The sequence below is a fragment of the Anomaloglossus baeobatrachus genome, chromosome 1, assembly GCF_048569485.1.
Source record: "Anomaloglossus baeobatrachus isolate aAnoBae1 chromosome 1, aAnoBae1.hap1, whole genome shotgun sequence".
NCBI lineage: Eukaryota > Metazoa > Chordata > Amphibia > Anura > Aromobatidae > Anomaloglossus > Anomaloglossus baeobatrachus.
In genome coordinates, this window is record NC_134353.1 from 479821265 (window position 1) to 479841894 (window position 20630).

General features: G+C 48.3%; 1 protein-coding gene across 1 annotated transcript in view; it reads left to right on the forward strand.

The window, feature by feature from the left end:
- The window catches only part of CPAMD8 (C3 and PZP like alpha-2-macroglobulin domain containing 8), a 299461-nt gene that overhangs the window by 271656 nt on the left and 7175 nt on the right, over positions 1-20630 (forward strand). Inside the window, exons 39-41 of the mRNA XM_075314975.1 lie at positions 3116-3226; positions 10939-11151; positions 18261-18335. Of these exons, the coding sequence (XP_075171090.1) occupies positions 3116-3226; positions 10939-11151; positions 18261-18335 (399 nt within the window). The remainder of the gene's footprint in view (positions 1-3115; positions 3227-10938; positions 11152-18260; positions 18336-20630) is intronic.

Here is a 20630-nt window from a genome sequence, read left to right on the forward strand (position 1 = left end):
AGTGAAGGCCGCTTTAAACGCTGCGATATCGTGACAGATATCGCTAGCGTGCGCACCCGCCCCCATCAGTTGTGCGACACGGGCAAATCGCTGCCCGTGGCGCACAACATCGTGCGGACCCGTCACACTACTTACCTGCCTAGTGACGTCGCTGTGACCGGCGAACCGCCTCCTTTCTAAGGGGGCAGTTCGTTCAGCGTCACAGCGATGTCACAGCAGCGACACCGAACCGCCGCCCAATAAAAGCGGAGGGGCGGAGATGAGCGGGACGTAACATCCCGCCCACCTCCTTCCTTCCTCATTGTGGGCGGCCGCAGGTAAGATGAGGTTCCTCGTTCCTGCAGTGTCACACATATCGATGTGTGCTGTTGCAGGAGCGACGAACTACTTCGTACACCGAGCAGCAGCGATATTCGAGAATAGGAGGGCATGTCACCGATGAGCAATTTTGACCGTTTTTGCGACGATTCAAAATCGCTCATAGGTGTTACACACAAAGACATCGCTAAAGCAGCCGGATGTGCGTCACAAATTCCGTGACCCCAACGAGATCGCTTGAACGATGTCGCAGCGTGTAAAGCGGCCTTAAGCTGTTAACAAACATCTATAAAAGCGGCTTATCTCCCCTGGAATCAAAAGGGTCAAGCATTGAAATTTAAAGGGGTTTCCTTTTTCACCAAAATCTTTGTCCTCTTTGATGGCTGTGCCCAGCTCCCCACACCTGCTACATTACATCCTAATGGAACAGTGATGTGTCATGTCGGTATTGTCAGTACCGAGCTTAGTTTATACCTCCAGATTCATCTGCGCTAATTAAGGGCTTTCTGGGCGATAGCTCCACTCCTCTCCACCTCTCAGTTGCTACCTTACAGACCGCATCTCTTCCAAGTTCTGTTGTGTCACATTGTGCAATACTCTCAAAAAGAACAATTTTCTTCAGCACCCTTCCCCAAGACCCAAGCTGAAAAGCCCTTGTTATGTCCCCACCGGAGGCCGCTCCAGCGACTTCTGCTTCAATCACCAGGTGACGCCGTGTTCCTGCCGTGGATAGTGCTGGTGATGGGAGAGGAGTCGATGCCAGCGGCGCTGGTGGGCACAGGCTCCGCTCATCCACTGCGCTGTTTTTCCTTGGGATCTGCAGTACCACTGGCTGACTGTAGTTGGCTTGTGTCTTCCAGCTGAAGTTACCATCATTCAGCTACAACCAATGGGAAGACACCACACCCTCCTTATTTCCCCTCCTGTCTGCTGACCACTGCCAGATATAGTTCTGTATTCCTGGTTCCTGTCCCGCCCTGTTCTGTTTAGTGATTCTGGTATTCTGACTTCTGCTTGTTACCTGACTACACTCCTGCCTGCTGTTTATGTACCTCGCTGCCCGATCCGAATTTGACCTCTGCTTTGTTTTCTGATTACGTCCTTGGCTGCGTGATTCTGTCCCTATTTTGCATTTCCCGGTTCGACCCTGCCTGGCTACTACTCTCATCGGACTGCAGCCTACCACTAGTAGTGATCTCCAGGGCCCTGTGTAATTCCAAATCCCTGTATAGAGGTTAAAGGGTTTCAGGTTCTTCGGGTCCTGCTTTGTAAGCGGCTTTCCTCTAGCCTGTCCATTATAGCCAGTCTGAGTCTGTGAATCCATGCAGGCATTACAGCCCTCTTCTCCAGCATCGACCTGTTCTGATTGATCTTTATTACTGCAGATCTTCATTGTCTCTGTAGTAGCGACAAAGACCTACAGTTAATCAGTTCTTGTCAGTAAAAACACATTTAGGTTTTTTTCCTGTCTCCTAATTCTCTTTGTTCCTCCCTCATGCCTTAATGAGCCATCTTACGAGCACCTGTTACCTGGATCAGAGCAAGCACTAATATGTGCACTAAGAACACGTGGAGCAAGCAAGCCTTGCGCATGCTCAAAGAGAACTTCCACAGCAAGCACTAATACCTATGTAGACCAGGCAGCTGCTAGTTTGGTCCTTTCCTCCTCAACGGCAACTGCAAATTGACAATCCCCAAAATGGGATGTCATCAATAATGACCGGTTTCAAACTTGTCAATGTGCAGTTGCCCATGAAAATGCATCTTCCAGTCTGACAGTTGCCTAATCCAAGCATGCACACTAACAAAAGAGCACTAAAGCCTGCTTTACATGTTACGATTTCACATACGATATCGTATGCGATCGTAACCGCCCTAATCGTATGTGCGGCACGTTCAATTTGTTGAATGTGCCGCACAAACGATTAACCCCCGTCACACGTACTTACCCGTCCATACGACCTCGATGTGGGCGGCGAACGTCCACTTCCTGGAGTGAGAGGGACGTTCGGTGTCACAGCGACGTCACGCGGCAGCCGGCCAATAGAAGCGGAGGGGCGGAGATGAGCGGGACGTAAACATCCCGCCCACCTCTTTCCTTCCGCATTGCCGGCTGCAGCCGCGGGAGGCAGGTAAGATCCGTTCAATGTTCCCGGGGTGTCACACACTGCGATGTGTGCTGCCTCAGGAACATTGAACAACCCAACGTGCAATTCGTCAGGATTCAACGACGTGTATGCAATGAACGTTTTAACGTTCAATCGCAATCGCACGTACCTGTCACACACTACAATGTACCTTACGATGCCGGATGTGCGTCACTTACGACGTGACCCCGCCGACACATCGTATGATATATTGTAGCATGTAAAGCGGGCTTTACGTTCCAAAATGGGATATCATTGATGACCTTGTACTTATAGAAGTGATGTAATCAGTGCCAAAATGCCAAATCAAAAAAGAGGAGTGGGGTTACACGAAAAAAACAAAACAGGCACTTTGGCTGATGTGATTTAGAAAGTCATCATTACTGATGATAGCTATTTAAAAAAGATGAAAAATGTAATCTCAGAAAACCCCTTAACATGTCCAATACTTATTTCCTCCAAGATCTTTATGGAGGAAGTCTGAAGACCCGCATACGTATTAGAAAATCAGTAGATTTGGCTGACATTAATCTATTATGTATGGCGAGTTTAACAGATGATTTGTGTGATAGAAATAATTAAAACAGTGGCAAGCTTGACTGCTTAAAACCAGAGAAATTATCTAATTGTTGTACATTGCCTTTCAACAGCATTTGAAGCAACCAGATTCTATAATGCTAGCGAAAACAGCCCACTGTCCCGAGAGCTGTGTGATGGTACCACTTGCAATGAAGTGGAGAGCTCTACAAATCAGTGGACTGGTATGATGCTTCTTAACTTTGCATGATATTTATTTGTATATATAGTTGTTAGAAAATTAATGGGAAAAATTAATGTGTTTTTGTTCATAAGACACATATTACACTTAAAGGGGTTTTCCCTAGATAGTGAGTTAAGCTAGGAAGATTTCAGGTTTTTCCATTTTCTAAAAACTCTTGTTCCTAGGCACAGTTTGTTTAAAAAACTCACCATGCCCGATCCATTCTCTGGTGGAGTCTCAGCTGTGAACCCACCAAGGGTGAGTAAAGCTCAGTTGGTTTTGTAAAACAAAACTGCACATGGGGACAAAGGTTTTATGAAATAAAAAAACCTCCTTAAAACGGTGGTTCACCCATATTTTTTATTGTCTAGTTCGATATTATATTGAGAAACAATTTTTCTCTCAAATACCTTGTGTTGGCAATAGGGCCTGTGAGAGGCGCTATTGCAGACCGCTGTTCCCCGTCCAGTGACGACCCCGTCAAGTGCCGCACACGTCACATCCGTGCAGCCGGCTACAGTCTTCCAGACTCTGAGCTGTGAGCGGTGTTTCACCACTGTCACAGCCCATCTGCTCCCCCTCCCTCATCCCTCCTCGCAGAACGCTGCAAGCAAGAGACGCGCTGTGCTGTGAGGGAGGAGGGAGGAGAGAGCAGATGGGCTGTGACAGCGAAACACAAGAATACAGCCGGCTGCACGGATGTGACGTGTGCAGCACTTGACGGGGACGTCACTGGAGCAAGAGCAGCGGTCTGCAATAGCGCCTCTCACAGGCACTATTGCCAACATAAGGTATTTGAGAGAAACATTGTTTCTCAATATAAAATCGATCTAGACAATAAAAAAATATGGGTGAACCACCCTTTTAAGATAGTCTGAATAGTTCAGAGATTGAGTATGCACACATCCACTTCATTAGTTGCCTAAGAGGCACTTTGCACACTACGACATCGCAAGCCGATGCTTGCGATGCCGAGCGCGATAGTCCCCGCCCCCATCGCAGCTGCGATATCATGGTGATGGCTGCCGTAGCGAACATTATCACTACGGCAGCTTCACATGCACTCACCTGCCCTGCCACGTCGCTCTGGCCGGCAAACCGCCTCCTTATTAAGGGGGCGGGTCGTGCGGTGTCATAGCGACGTCACACGGCAGGCGGCCAATAGAAGCGGAGGGGCGGAGCTGAGCGGGACGTAAACATCCCGCTCACCTTTTTCCTTCGCTTAGCCGGCGTGAGCCGCGGGACGCAGGTAAGGTGATGTTCCTCGCTCCTGCAGCTTCACACGCAGCGATGTGTGCTGCCGCAGGAACGAGGAACAACATCGTTACATCGGTCCTTCCAAAATTATGGAAATTGACCGACGCTACACCGATGATACGATTTGGACGTTTTTGCGCTCCTTAATCGTATCAAAAAGGATTTACACACTACGATATCGACTGCGACGCTGAATGTGCGTCACTTTCGATTTGACCCCACCGACATCGCAGCTGTGATGTCGTAGTGTCCAAAGTGCCCCTTAGTTACATAGATGAGGGCAGAATATGACACCATATCCAACAATTGTAGAGACTACACCCTAAACAAGAATTTACATAACAAGAGAGCTAAGGGATAATGTAGTCATGGTCCTACACATGACCAAATAGTCAAAAACAGATCAGGACAACTTCTTGCAAAAATATAAAAAGTGTTTATTACATAAATCAATTACAAGAAGTGACATACAACGACAAGAGTTAAAGTAATCGTATGACAATTGATCAGGCTTTTAAGGAGTGTCACTGATGACAAATCACATAGGTCCCACACCCCACATGTGGCGAGAGTATGTATAAGTGAACTGTATTAGATAATTACATGGGTAGACCCAGTATGGATAAATTAGATTGCTGAAATATAACAGCTGTAGACATGTCTATACAACATTGTTACCATACATTACAAAACAGTCATAGGCTAAAAGTAGAAACTCTATAGAGTAAAGGCTGTAGACATGTCTATGGAACATTATTACCATACACTGGGAAGCGGCCATAGGCTGGAGTGAGGATTCCATAAAGGGACTCACAAATAGTAATTACTCCAGATTACCAACATGCTAATAACCTAAACCTATGAGCCAAACCAAATAATCATTCACTCACCCACAGTAGCTAGTAGTGACCCAGGAAAACGTGCCCCGACACGCACGTTTCGATTACTTCTTCAGGGAGGCCACATCCGACCCTCTGGCTGTTCCAGTACGGCCTGCGGACTGAGATAGTTAAAGGGCTGAAAACAGTGGCCCTCCACTGCCCGCTGCATGTGTCCTAATGGTTACATTGATGTAGAATGAAGCCGACGGCCTATTCTTCCACCAAAAACAGTGTGTGATTGAGACAGCAGAAGCACTGTCACTTCCTTGCGTCTGCTGTGCAGAGAGTCAGTGCACTGGATAACGCAGCAGAGTGCAGCACCTGGGTACCCGGAAGCAAGGTGAGTATATGGTTTGACATGTGTGGCTGTATAGAGGAGGCTATGTTGGGGCTCATGCTTTACATTGGAGGGCTATGTGGGGGCTCATACTTTATATAGGGTACTATGTGGGAGCTCATACTGTATATTGGAGGACTATATGCGGGCTAATACTGGATAAAGGAGGGCTATGTAAGGGCTTATACTGTATATAGGAGTGCTATGTGTGGTCTCATACTGGAAATATTGTGGATTATGTCAGGGCTCATACTGTACATAGGGGACTCCAGCAGGGGTGACAGTGAGCGGACGTCTTTCCCGGTAGCTCCTGTGGGACATAGCAGTTTAACGGTCGCTGAGGAGGATACTGTGTCAGTTCCCCCGGGGCCAGCGCTGTTCAGGGTGCAGCACCCTAGGGTGGTGTAATTCCACGTTGCATCACCAGATTCTGTCGGACGGAGAGGTTCCATGCTTCTTCGACCACACAAGTTTCCAGAGCCAAGTGGCATCTACGATTCCGGGGCCTAGATCACGTCAGACTCAAGGGGATTCACGCTACTGGCATAGGGAATGGTACTCTACCTAGTACGGAAGGGACTCTAAAGGGGGCTTTACACGCTGCGACATCGCTACCGATTTATCGTCGGGGTCACGTTGTTAGTGACGCATATCCGGCGCCGGTAGCGACAAAGGCAAGGATCGACGATCAATGATCGAAAAATTGTTCAAAAACGGTGATTGTTGACACGTCGCTCCTTTCCTTAATATCACTGCTGCCACAGGTACGATGTTGTTTGTCGTTACTGCGGCAGCACACATCGCTGTGTGTGACACCGCAGGACCGACAAACATCTCCTTACCTGCGTCCGCTGGCAATGAGTAAGGAGGTGGGCGGGATGTCATCTCCGCCCCTCCGCTTCTATTGGCCGGCCACTTAGTGACGTCACGGTGACGCCGAACGCACCTCCCCCTTGAGGAAGGGATTGTTCGGAGGTCACAGCGACGTTGCTACACAGGTATGTGTGTGTGACGCTGCCGTAGCAATAATGTTCGCTACGGCAGCAATCACACAATATCGCACTCATGACGGGGGGCGGGTGCTATCGCGCTTGACATCGCTAGCAATGTCGCAGTATGTAAAGTACCCCTAAGTGCTTCAAGCCACAGGGACCCGCACTGAAGGCGCAGTGAGGAAGGGCCCACAGACTACCGCACCGGTTCTGACCTCCCATGGATCCGGGATCAACCTGAGCCCTTCACGGCAGTGACCAGTGCTACTTGGCTGGCGACTGAAGCTGTGAGAAACTACTCCTTGAAACCGCAGAGACTATTTTTGCTTGTCCATACCGGAGTCGCCGCCCAGCGCTTAGGTGCCAACCGCCATTACCTCCCCTTTTCATCCACCCGGGGTCCGCTCCTCCTGTGGTGGGCGACACCATCCTGGCTGCCTTACCACCTGCCCCAGCGAAGAATTCTGCAGCGGAGGCTACTACTGGCTACAATCCACAGGTGGAGTCACGACAAACTCTCAAAAATACCCCGCTTACCCCACCATTTACTGTACGCCTCGGGACAACGGAACCGGGCAAGGCCACCCATGACATCGCCTGACCCAACCCGAAATGGCCCGGCAACGAGTAGGCTAACCACCTGCCCTGTGGGACGCTACAGTACTGTTTTGCTTCTGGTTTTGAATTTTTTTTTCTTCTTGTATACTACAAATTACAACCTGTTCTCACATTCCCTAATAGCTCAGTGTGTTATTAGGTTGATTCCCAAGTGAAAGGTCACTGTTTCAAATTGAGGAGAAGCCATGAAGAAGATTTCCCATGAAAAGACAAACAGCTCCATCCAGCTCATCAATAGCAATCTCTCGGCCAAGAAAATTGTCAAACTGCATAATGTGAGTGCCATGACAGTTGGAAGAATAAGAAATGAAGTCTGTCCAACCATTCAAAAGCCAAGAGGTGTACGTCCAGGCAAAATATCGGAGTCAATAAGTTGGCTCATCACAAGGTCTATCAGTTTTGGCGCATCAAACACAGTAGTAGAGGTGGCTCATATTCTTCATTACAGTGAGATCACAGACATCCATGCAAGCATCGTGCAATGCACATTACACAAGTCTGGAATGGTGGCCTGAAAAAAGTGAATAGGCCTCGACTTCAATATCATCATAGAAAGTGTCGGCTTGAGTTTGCAAAGAAGTGCGAAAAGTGGAAAGTAGAAGATTGAAAATGGGTGATTTGAAGCAATGTGATGAAAGTCAATAGATTAGGCTCTGATAAATGCAAATGGATCTGGAAGACACAAGGGAAAAGGGGCTAACGGATCAAGAAATTGAAGAAACTGTTAACTTCACTACAGGAAGCCTGATGACATGGGCTTGTTTCAAAGCCAAAGGTGTTGGATACTTGACCAGGATCAATGGTTCTTTAAGTGCTGAGCTATATCTGAGTATCTGGCAAGAGGAGTTACTTCGTACACTCAAGTACTATGGGTATGAAAAGGATGACATACTGTTCGAGCCGGACAATGATCTGCATACGTTGATAATGGCAAAGAAATAGTTCAATGACAATGAATTAGAGGTGCCGGACTGGCCTTCAAAGTCACCAGACTTCAGCCCATTCAAAAACATGTGGGTAGAGTTGAAGAAAAAGCTGTACACATACCCAACTGAGTCGACCAGTATGTTCCAAAATTGGGACCGTGTAGAAGAGACCTGGGATAAGATTTTGGTCGAGACTTGCTTGAATCTGATCAAGAGCATGCCCAGACGTATTCAGGCAGTATTGAAAGCCAAAGAAGATTTACAAAATACCAATACAATAATAAAAATTAAAATTTTGATTTTTAGGAGCAAAACAGTAACAATGCAGCGACCTGACAAGAAACTGCATAACTAATTATATACAAAATAGTTTCAAGTCAAATTTATGTTTGAGATAGCCAAGATGATTGTCTATAAAATAAAGGTAGTCTCACTCTTAGGGCGGCTTTGCACGTTGCAACATCGCACGTGCGATGTCGGTGTGGTCAAATCGAAAGTGACGCACATCCAGCGTCACTTTCGACATCGTAGTGTGTAAATCCTAGATGATACGATTAACAAGCGCAAAAGCGTCGTTATCGTATCATCTGTGTAGGCTCCGACTTTTTCAAAATTACGCTGCCGCGACGGGAACGATGTTATTCCTCGTTCCTGCGGCAGCACACATCGCTGTGTATGAAGCCGCAGGAGCGAGGAACATCTCCTTACCTGCCGCCGGCGGCTATACGGAAGGAAGGAGGTGGGCGGGATGTTTACATCTTGCTCATCTCCGCCCCTCCGCTTTGATTGGCCGCCTGCCATGTGACGTCACTGTGACGTTGTACGACCCGCCCCCTTAGGAAGAAGGCGGGACGCCGGCCAGAGCGACGTCTCAGGACAGGTGAGTGCATGTGAAGCTGGCGTAGCGATAATGTTCGCTACGCCAGGAATCACAAGATATCGCTGCTGCGACGGGGGTGGGGACTATCGCGTGCGACATCGCAGCAACGGCTTGCGATGTCGCAACGTGCAAAGCCCGCCTTAAAGTTGTAGTGGATAGAGAGAGTTTGAAAGTCAAATGTTCAAAACATTGTTAATCTTTTGCTCGTCAATGTATGTGAGACTGTATATAGGAGGTGTATGTGAAGGCTCATACTGTATATAGGGGCAATGTGAGGGCTCATACTGTATATAGGGGCTGTGTGGTGGCTCATACTGTATATTGGAGATCTATGTGAGGGCTCATACTTTATTTAGAGGCTATGTGATAGTTCATACTGTATATAGGAGCCATATAGGGGCTCATAATGTTTATAGGAAGGCTATGTGAGGGCTCATACTGTATATAGAAGGCTATCTGACGGTTTATATTGCACACAGGGAGACTGTGGGGGCTCATACTGTTTATAGGGGACTATGTTGATGCTTAAGCTGTATATAGGGGGATGTGTATGGACTCATAATGTATTTGGGGCTAAGTGTAGGCTCATATGGTAGATGGGGGTGTCAGCATATTTAATTCTACTCAATATTAAGTGATACAATTTATATGAATTTAAAATATTATAATTAATATTAATATTGAGCAAAATTAATCTTAGCCTATTGGTTCTGCTCCTCCAAAATAGTCACAGTCTTTCATGTGGCCTCTCAGGAAAATTAATTATCCACCTCTGGTCTAAAACATACCTCCCAACCGTCCCTGTGCAGAAAAAGGTGAAAGTTTCAGCTCACCGTTATAAGCCAGACACCGCTCCCCATTCAGATCCAGCGCACGGAAAGCACTGCTGCTGAGTGTCCTGGAATCATATTGAAAGGAAGGAAATCCAGCGCGATCCTTGGGGTATATTAAAAAATCCAAATTTATTTGCAAAAATAGTTAAAATACAGTGGTGTGGCTGTTTAATTGCAGGGGGGTATGCCTCGTAGAACTACGCGTTTCGACACATAGTCTTAGTCTTGTTCCAAGACTTGAACAAGACTAAGACTATGTGTCGAAACGCGTAGTTCTATGAGGCATACCCCCCCTGCAATTTATAGCCACACCACTGTATTTTAACTATTTTTGCAAATAAATTTGGACTTTTTAATATACCCCTAGGATCGCGCTGGATTTCCTTCCTTTCAATATGATCCCAACCGTCCCTCATCCAAAAAGATGGTCCTGAATTTGAGGATTTATCCTGTTGTCTAGGTAGCCATGTCCCCTATATGGCAGGTGCTCTGGTCAGTAAGACCAAAGTAGAACTTTTTTGTGCTAATTGCAAATGCAAACTGCTATGTGTGGTGGAAAAATAACACTGCACACCACCCTGCAAACACTATCCCCACTATCAAACATGGTGGTGGGAGCATTATGCTGTGGGGATGCTTTTCTTCATCAGGGACAGGGAATCTGGTCAGAGTTGATGGGAATATGGATAGAGCTAAATACAGGGGCAATCCTGGATGAAAACCTGTTAGAGGCTGCGAAAGACTTGAGACTGGGGCAATGGTTTAGATTAAAGCATTTTCATTTGTTTGAATGGTTCAGAGGTGCGCATGGTCAACCATCTCCATTTGGATGGGGTTCTGGGAGATTCCAGTGGTCTTATCTCCGGCGATCAGTAAATTATCTAACTTAGCATCTTGTGAAAATCCCCATGTTCTATATAGTTCACATAGGATACTGTGCTTCAAGTTACAGCAAACTTAGACTGAGCAGAGTATATATTTTATTTCAGGTTTCACTCCCACTGGTCCCTGTACTGGTGGATACCCGTGTCCTGAAGAGGAACATTATGAACGTTGCATGTGTTACCGAGATTGTGGATATGATGGTGACCCAATGTGTGGATCTGATGGTGTCCTCTATCAGAACCAATGTCAGATGGAAGTTACTGCATGCAGGAATAACACCAGGATAGAGCGTGTCCCAATGTCACATTGCATCCCAGGTAAGAGCTAAATTTATTAAAGGAATCAAATCTGCTTGCATTTAAAGGTAGGATTGTTACAGGTTTATGGTTTCCCCTTATTTGTAGTGTTTCATAGGGTGCAGAGAAGCCACACATGGCTCATACCGACTCCACATATCAATTTTATTAGATTAGATTTTCGGGAGTTTGTATTCTGCTCTGAGAATGGCTTGGCATGTACCTACAATAATAATAATAATAATATTTATTCATTAATATAGCACCATTAATTCCACAGCACTGTACATACATTGGCATCACTGTCCCCTTTGGGGCTAACAATCTAAAGTCCCTATCAATATGTCTTTGGAGTGTGGGAGGAAACCCACACAAACACGAGGAGAACATACAAACTCCTTGCAGATGTTGTCCTTGGTGGGATTTGAACCCAGGACTCCAGCGCTGCCCACAATTGTAGCTAGGCATTTCCTCATTCAGGACAAAGAATCAGTTAGGTATGCTTGCTCTGTTTCTAGGGAAGATCCTGAAACAAACATCTGGAATCTGAAACAAACAACTGCCAGTTATGTCCTTATACCAATATCTAGTTTATCACAAAAGTGAATACATCCTTCACATTTTTGTAAATATTTCAGATCTTTTCATTTGACAACACAGAAAATCTGACACTTTGATACAATAAGTAGTCAGTGTAGAGCTTGTATAACAATGTACATTTGGTGTTCCCTCTAAATAACTCCGCACAGCCATCAATGTCTAAACCGCTGGCAACACAAGTGAGTACACCTCTATGTAAAAATGGCCAAATTTTGCCCAAAGTGTCAATATTTTCTGTGGCCACCATTATGTTTAAGTATGTCACTGCCTTATCTCTCTTGGGCATGGATTTCACTAAAGCTTCACAGGAGCCACTGGAATCCTCTTTCAATCCTCCAGTATATCACTGAGCTGGTTGATATGGGAGAACTTGTGCTCCTCCAGTTTTCGTTTGAGGATGCCCCACTGTTTGCGGGCTTTTTTGTGCATCATCTTTTAGAAGAGGCTTCCTTTTGGGACAACAGCCATGCAGACTAATTTGATGCAGTATGCAGCATATGGTCTAGGCACTCACAGGCTGACCACCACCTCTTTAACATCTGCAGCAATGCTAGTAGAATTCATAAGTCTATTTTGAAAAGTCAACCTCTGGATATGGCACTGAGCACGTGCACTCAGCTTCTTTGGTCAACCATGGCGAGGTCTGCTCTGAGTGGAACCCATCTTGTTAAACCAGTGTATGGTCTTGGCCACCATGCTGGCAATATTCTTATACCCTAGGCCATCTTTATGTAGAGTAACAACTATTTTTTCAGATCCTCAGACAATTCTTTGCCATGAGGTGCCATGTTGAACTTACAGTAACCAGTATGAGAGAGCGTGTGAGCGATAACACCAAATTTAACACACCTGCTCCCCATTCACACCTGAGACCTTGTAACACTAATGAGTCACATGACACTGGGTAAGGAAAATGGCTAATTAGGCACAAATTGGCCATTTTCATTTAGGGGTTGTGAGGTAGCGCGGTCGGCTGCGCAGCAGAAGACACGGGATCCAGGCATCAAGGTTCACAGCACACGGTGTTTAATGTCCAAACAAAAAGTCCATAACAAAATACATGTGCCTCTCCAGCAGAGGGCTCAGGAAGTTCTGGTCACTTCCCCCACACCCGGCACACCTGCCCTCGTTCCTGTTTCCTTTTAACCCTTCCTTAAGCCTGTAGGGAAACAGCATTAACCCTATAGTGGATTTACTTTCTATCATGGAGTGAGCACAACCTGGGCGAGACATACCGGCCGTCATAGATAACCCCGGTCACAGTCTCACATACCCCCCCCCTCAGTTCAAGCGTGCGGGGTTGAACTCCAGCCATCAAGCACGGGCCGCGGGACAAGGCATCGGCGTTGCCCTGCAACCTACCGGCCCGGTGTTCAACCGTAAACCGGAAGTTCTGCAGAGAAAGGAACCACCGGGTAACCCGGGCATTCCGTTCCTTGGCGGACCTCATCCAGACCAGTGGAGAGTGATCCGTCACCAAGCGAAACTGCCGTCCCAGCAGGCAATAGCGTAGGGACTCCAAGGCCCACTTGATCGCCAGGCACTCCTTCTCCACTACGCTATAATTCCGCTCGGGAGGGGTGAGCTTCCTACTCAAGAAGGTGACGGGGTGTTCCTCCCCCTGAACCACCTGAGACAGCACTGCCCCCAGGCCGACCTCCGAGGCGTCAGTCTGTACTATGAACTCCTTCCGGAAATCAGGGTTGACCAGAACGGGCTGTCCGCACAGGACCCCCTTCAGGGCCCGGAAGGAGTCCTCGGCCTGCGGAGTCCACCGCACCATGACGGACTTCTTGCCTTTGAGAAGGTCCGTCAAGGGGGCTGATAGTCCCGCAAAATCCTTTACAAACCTCCTGTAGTACCCCACGATACCCAGGAAGGCCCTAACCTGCTTCGTGGTCAGGGGTCTAGGCCACTTCTGGATCGCCTCAACCTTGTTAATTTGGGGCTTAATCACTCCTTGGCCTATCACGTAGCCCAAGTAGCGGGCTTCCGTGAGTCCCAATGCACATTTCTTGGGATTGGCTGTCAATCCGGCTGTTCGAAGCGCGTCCACCACCGCTTGTACCTGTTCCAAGTGGGTCTGCCAATCGGAGCTGTAAATAATGATGTCATCCAGGTACGCTGATGCATACGCCTGGTGGGGTTCCAGCACTAAGTCCATCAACCTCTGGAACGTGGCCGGAGCGCCATGTAACCCAAAAGGCAAGACAACATAGTGGAAGAGACCCTCCGGCGTAACAAAAGCTGTTTTCTCCTTGGCGGACTCCGTTAGTGGCACCTGCCAGTACCCTTTGGTCAGGTCGAGCGTGGTAAAATATCGCGCCTGTCCCAGCCTATCAATCAGCTCATCCACCCGGGGCATGGGGTAGAGATCGAACTTGGATATTTCGTTCAATCTCCTAAAGTCATTGCAGAACCTTAAGGAGCCATCGGGTTTTGGTATTAGGACAATCGGACTAGCCCATTCACTCCGGGATTTTTCGATGACCCCCAGGCGTAACATTGTCTTTACTTCCTCCGATATGGCTTGTCGTCGAGCCTCCGGCACCCGGTATGACTTCAGGCGTACCTTCAGGTGGGGCTCGGTGACAATATCATGTCGTATCAGACTGGTCCTACCGGGCAGCTCGGAGAAGACATCGGGGTTCTGCTGAACCAACCGTCTGGCCTCTCGCCTCTGTTGCTTGGTGAGGGCTTCTCCAATCCTTACTTCCGGTTCGTCCTCTCCGGAGGTCGCTGGAGCCGGATGTGAACGACCCGAAGAGGAGGGAGGTGGGGAAAAAACAGCCATCAGGCTTTCCCGTTCCTGCCAAGGTTTTAATAGGTTGACATGGTATATTTGTTCAGGTTTCCGCCTACCGGGCTGCAATACTTTATAGTTAACCACCCCTACTCTTTCCTTTATCTCGTAGGGGCCTTGCCACTGAGCCAGGAATTTGCTCTCCGCCGTGGGGATCAATACCAACACCCGATCCCCGGGTTTAAAGGTCCGCACGGTGGCTTGTCTATTGTAGCGGCCGCTTTGCGCGGCCTGAGCCTCCTGTAAGTGCTCCTTCACAATTGGCATGACCGCGCTTATGCGGTTCTGCATACCCAAAATGTGTTCAATCACACTTTTATGGGGGGTGGGCTCTTGTTCCCATGTTTCCTTTGCCAGGTCCAACAATCCCCGGGGATGTCGCCCGTATAACAATTCAAAAGGCGAAAACCCCGTGGATGCCTGTGGCACCTCTCGTATGGCAAACATCAGATAGGGAAGCATCATATCCCAGTCTTTCCCGTCTTTTGAAATCACCCTTCTTAGCATGGTTTTCAGGGTTTTATTGAAACGCTCGACTAAACCGTCCGTTTGCGGATGATACACAGACGTACGCAACTGCTTGATCTGGAGTAGCCGGCATAGCTCTTTGGTCACTTTAGACATGAATGGGGTCCCCTGATCCGTAAGGATCTCCTTGGGCAATCCCACCCGGCAGAACACAGCAAACAACTCCCGAGCTATAAGCTTTGCTGCAGTATGTCTGAGAGGTATCGCCTCGGGATACCGGGTGGCATAGTCAACGATCACTAGGATGTGTTGGTGCCCTCGAGCGGACTTTACGAGGGGCCCCACCAGATCCATCCCTATCCGTTCAAAAGGGACTTCTATAATGGGTAACGGTACCAACGGACTGCGAAAATGGGTCAGGGGTGCAGTAAGCTGACACTCCGGGCAGGTTTCGCAGAACCGTTTTACCTCCCCAAAGACCCCGGGCCAATAGAACCTTTGCAATATTCGCTCCTGCGTTTTCTTGACCCCTAGGTGGCCACTCATCAGGTGTTTATGAGCCAAGTCGAGGACCCGCCGGCGATGCGGCTGGGGCACCACCAACTGTTCTACCCCTACGCCCCGTATTTCATCTACCCGGTAGAGTAAATCCTGCTTAAGAGCGAAATGGGGGTACCTTACCTGGGCACTGGGCAGCTGTGCCACCCCGTCAACTACTGTCACCCGACTCCGGGCATGTATTAACGTAGGGTCCTGGAGTTGGGCTGTCCCAAACGTATCCGGGGACGCCTCCAACTCCGGGATGGGCTCGACCGTCTCAGCCTCTCCTGCCAATACCTCTAGGGGTGACCTATCGGGTTCACACTCTGTCCCTATCATCGTGACCCCTACGGCAGGTGTCCCGGATTCAGGATTGTAGGGCTCAGGTCCCGGACCGACCAATATCTGAGGGGACTTAGGGGGTCCCCTCCATAAAGTCCAAAAATAGGGCAGATCCCTTCCTAGGATCACGTCATAAGGAAGAGTGTTAAGAAGTCCCACCTCATGTTGCACCTGACCGCAAGGTGCTGTGATGGTGACAATCCCCGTGGGATAGTCGTGGCGGTCCCCATGTATGCAAACCACCCCCACAGTGCGTCCTGTGGCCTTTACTTTAGCTCTCAAGGTGGATCGCACAAGGGTCACTAAGCTTCCGGAATCCAACAATCCTGTAACCGGACATCCATTCACCTGTATTTGGCACAAGTGGGGCTCTGTCTCTGGGGAGACCAGGTCAGCGGTACACACCACCTGAGCATACATTGAACCCCGCCGGGTAACCCCACAATCCATGGGCTCCGTGGTGAGTGGACACTGGGCTTCCATATGTCCCACCCGCTGGCACCGCCAACATCTAATAGGGAAGGAAACCCCCTTGACAAGTTGTCGTTTAGGGTACATGGCCTTCCGGACCTCAGGAACGGCGGGCGCGGCCTCAGCCAGGATGGTAGCGGACTCCTGTACCGGTGTCGGCGGTGGGTCCTTGGCCCTAGGCTTGGAGGGGCCGGACCGACGGGCGGTACGCAAAGTCTCAGTGTCCCGTATCAAGTCCTGCGTAGCCACATGCCGCTCTACCAGGGACACTAATTGGTCCAGGGTACTCGGGTCACCCTGTCCTACCCACCGTTGAACGGTGACGGGTAAAGTGCGCACAAAACGATCCACTACTACCCTTTCCACCATTTGCGCCGGGCTCAGAGTGTCAGGCTGCAACCACTTTTTTACAAGATGTAATAAGTCATAGGCCTGGGAGCGTACGGGTTTGGCTTCCTCATAGAACCACTGATTTACCCGCTGAGCCCGTACATAGGTATTCACCCCCAACCGAGCCAGTATTTCGGCTTTCAGGGTCACATAGTCAATGGCGTCCTCGGTACCGAGGTCCAGGTACGCTTTTTGGGGTTCCCCCGTCAGATAGGGCGACAATACCTCAGCCCACTGCGGGGTCGGCAGCTTTTCCCGCTCGGCCACCCGCTCAAACACCGCCAGGAACGCTTCCACATCATCACCCGGGGTCATCTTTTGCAACGCTTGTCTCACCGCTTTCCGGACGCTGCCGTCATCACCCGGTCCCGGGGTTGTTGCTGCCGGTCCGGCACGGATCGACTTGGCCAGGAGAACCATCTGTTCTTGGTGCCTTTTTTCCTGCAATTGTAAGGCTTCCTGCTGACGTGCATTGGCCTGCTCCATCTGTTCTTGGTGCCTTTTGTCCTGCACTTGCAAGGATTGCTGCTGACGTGCATTGGCCTGCTCCATCTGTTCTTGGTGCATTTTGACCTGCACTTGCAAGGATTGCTGCTGACGTGCATTGGCCTGATCCAACTGTTCTTGGAGTTTTTTTTCCTGCACTTGCAAGGATTGGCGCAGGTGTGCATTGGTCTGTTGCTGCTGTGCATTAGCCTGAGCCAAATGCTTTAGTATGTCCTCCATGGCGTCGCCGGGTTTGGGCTGTAGTATAGCCGCTCGAATCCCGGACATGCGCAGCTGGGTCACCAGGGATGGATGCTACACCTCACCGGCTGTCATGCCCGCCGATTCTCCACCATATGTGAGGTAGCGCGGTCGGCTGCGCAGCAGAAGACACGGGATCCAGGCATCAAGGTTCACAGCACACGGTGTTTAATGTCCAAACAAAAAGTCCATAACAAAATACATGTGCCTCTCCAGCAGAGGGCTCAGGAAGTTCTGGTCACTTCCCCCACACCCGGCACACCTGCCCTCGTTCCTGTTTCCTTTTAACCCTTCCTTAAGCCTGTAGGGAAACAACATTAACCCTATAGTGGATTTACTTTCTATCATGGAGTGAGCACAACCTGGGCGAGACATACCGGCCGTCATAGATAACCCCGGTCACAGTCTCACAGGGTGTACTGACTTTTGTTGCCAGCAGTTTTTACATTAATGGCTGCTTGTTGAGTTATTCAGAGGGCACCAAGTTTACACTGTTATACAAGCTGTACACTGGCTACTTTATATTGTATCAAAGTGTCATATCTTCAGTGTTGTCCCAAGAAAAGATATAAAATATTTACAATAATGTGAGGGGGTGTACTCACTTTTGTGACATACTATATTTTTTTACAGCAATTACTTTTAGAATGCCAATGTCTACTATGTGCTTGTTTTTCTCTTCTGCAGCCGCTTTTTGTGTATTTCTTTATTTTGCCATTTCTGTCGCATTTCATCTTGAACCTTATACTTTTTCTATTCTTTATAACAGAAGAAAATATATCAGAAGAGGAAGCGGAGTACACTGTCCCAATGCCAGAAAAGGAGCCATCACAAGAGAAAGCAGGTAAAGGTTGTACATATTGTGGAAATCTCAGTGCATCAATGAATAGCAAACTTTGCTAAAAATGACCTTTAAAGAAAATACACAATAAAGCAGAATACTATCATGTCACCCAGTAATGTCATCTGCGCATGAGGTACAAATTGCCAGGTAGGAAAATACAGTGGTACCTTGGTTTACGAGTAACTTGGTGTGCGAGAATTTCGCTATACGAGCTTGCTGTAAATTTGTAACTCAGTTTATGAGCAATTTTTGCTGTGCGAGCAAATACTCAATGCACACACTTCCGGTTCCGTACTTTTACCGCGCTCTGACCCATTCTTGCAGTCTGCACAAACACGCACAGACACACACAAACACACATACACACACACACACATATTATGCTCACCTTACCTTCCGTTCCCTCGCTGGCCTCCTGGTTTTTGTAGTTCGCCGGTACAGGATGTGTATCCGGTAACCATCGACGATGGAGGAACTTCCGCTGTCAGACACTTCTCAAAGGCAGCACACTGACCAATCAGAGGCATGGGCTCATGCCTTTGACGTCAGTCTGCTGGCCAATCAGAGGCAAGCGTCTCCTGTGTATGACGTCTGCTGCTGAAGCGCTGAAAGCGGAAGCTCCGGCAAAAGTCGCAATGGTTACCCAATACACATACCTGTACCTGCGGACTACAAGAATCAGGAGGCTGGCGATGGAACGAAAGGTAAGGTGAGCATAATATATGTGTGTGTGTGTGTGTGTGTGTGTGTGTGTGTGTGTATTTGTGCGTGTGTGGAATGGCACAATAGGGGACCAGGATGGGCCATTGAACAGCTTGTGGAACGAATTGTCTGAGCTTCCATTATTTCCTATGGGAAATCTTGCTTTGCTAGATGAGTAACTTGGTTTACAAGCACAGAACAGATTGTTCTCATAAACCAAGGTTCTACTGTATTCTGTTAACTATGCAAAAACAAAGGGGTACCAAAATTACGGTAGATTTGGAACTTTCAGTCTTTCCCTCTTTATTTACCCAATACACCCTGTAAATTATATATAACGGATCTTAGCTGGATGAGGTCCACCAGCCCCAGTGCTGGGAGTTGATCCAAGATTGAAATCTAGAGACGAGGTAATAAAGCAATGTAGGGCAATGTTAGCTGGTTTTGGTAATTATTTGTATATTCATATTTCAGAGCCCTAATTATATTTAGCTCCCACACCAGTCCCTTGAAATGAATTCAGTCCTCAGAGCAGTCTCTAAGGCCTGAAACACAATTCCGTTAAAAACACGCACGTGCCGCGAGACACGTATTTACCCTGCGTGTTGCATGTGGTAAGTACGTGTCTCGGGTATGTGCGGTCCACGTGTGTTCTACCCGTGATAGCACACGTAGAACCGGTAATTTGCATACTCACGTGGTCCTTCCTCTGCTGTCCGTGGTGCTGATCTTCGGTCTCCAGCCCTGCCGTCTCCCCGCTGTTGCTGCTGCCGGCTGCAGTGAAGTGAATATTAAATGAGCATAATGAGCAATCAGCAAGTGGCAGCAGCGACAGGAGGGCTGGAGAAGGTGAGTAAATGTTTTGGTTTTTTTTGTCACTGACACATGTGTTTTCTCCGGCGCGTGTCACACGGGACCGCATCCACACTACATCCGTGTGGTACGGGTGCGGGCCGTGTGACACCCGTGCTGCCGGAGAACACGTGGACATGTCAGTGTGTAGAAAAACGCACACACGTACAAACGCACACGGACACATGTTCCGTGTGGTTTTACATGTGTGTGCCTGCTACAATAGGCTAGCATTGCTGAACGTGTCTCTGTGCCGCCGGTACGTGCAAAAAATAGCAAACACGTATCGGCGGCACGGATGTGTGTCAGAAGCCTAAATCAGTGTAGAACGCAGACCCCTAAATTGCGACTAATTAACCAACACCTCCATTCTCTGTCACCACCCTCTAGATCAGGGTTCCCCAACTCCAGTCCTCGAGGGCCGCCAACAGTGCATGTTTTCAGGATTTCCTTAGCATTGCATGGGTGTTGGAATCATCAACTGTGGAGGTGATTAAATTATCACATGTGCAATACTAAGGAAATCCTGAAAACATGCACTTTTGGCGGCCCTTGAGGACTGGAATTGGGGACCCATGGTCTAGATTAATTCATAATAATTCATATTTCTGACCAAATATCTTAATTGATCCTATCCCCACACCGAGGGACAGGGTGTTTAACATAACATTATTTGTTGGTCAAAATGAATTGCTATGTAGTGCAAGAAGCCTATATAAACATCATGTAAAGGGTTGCCTA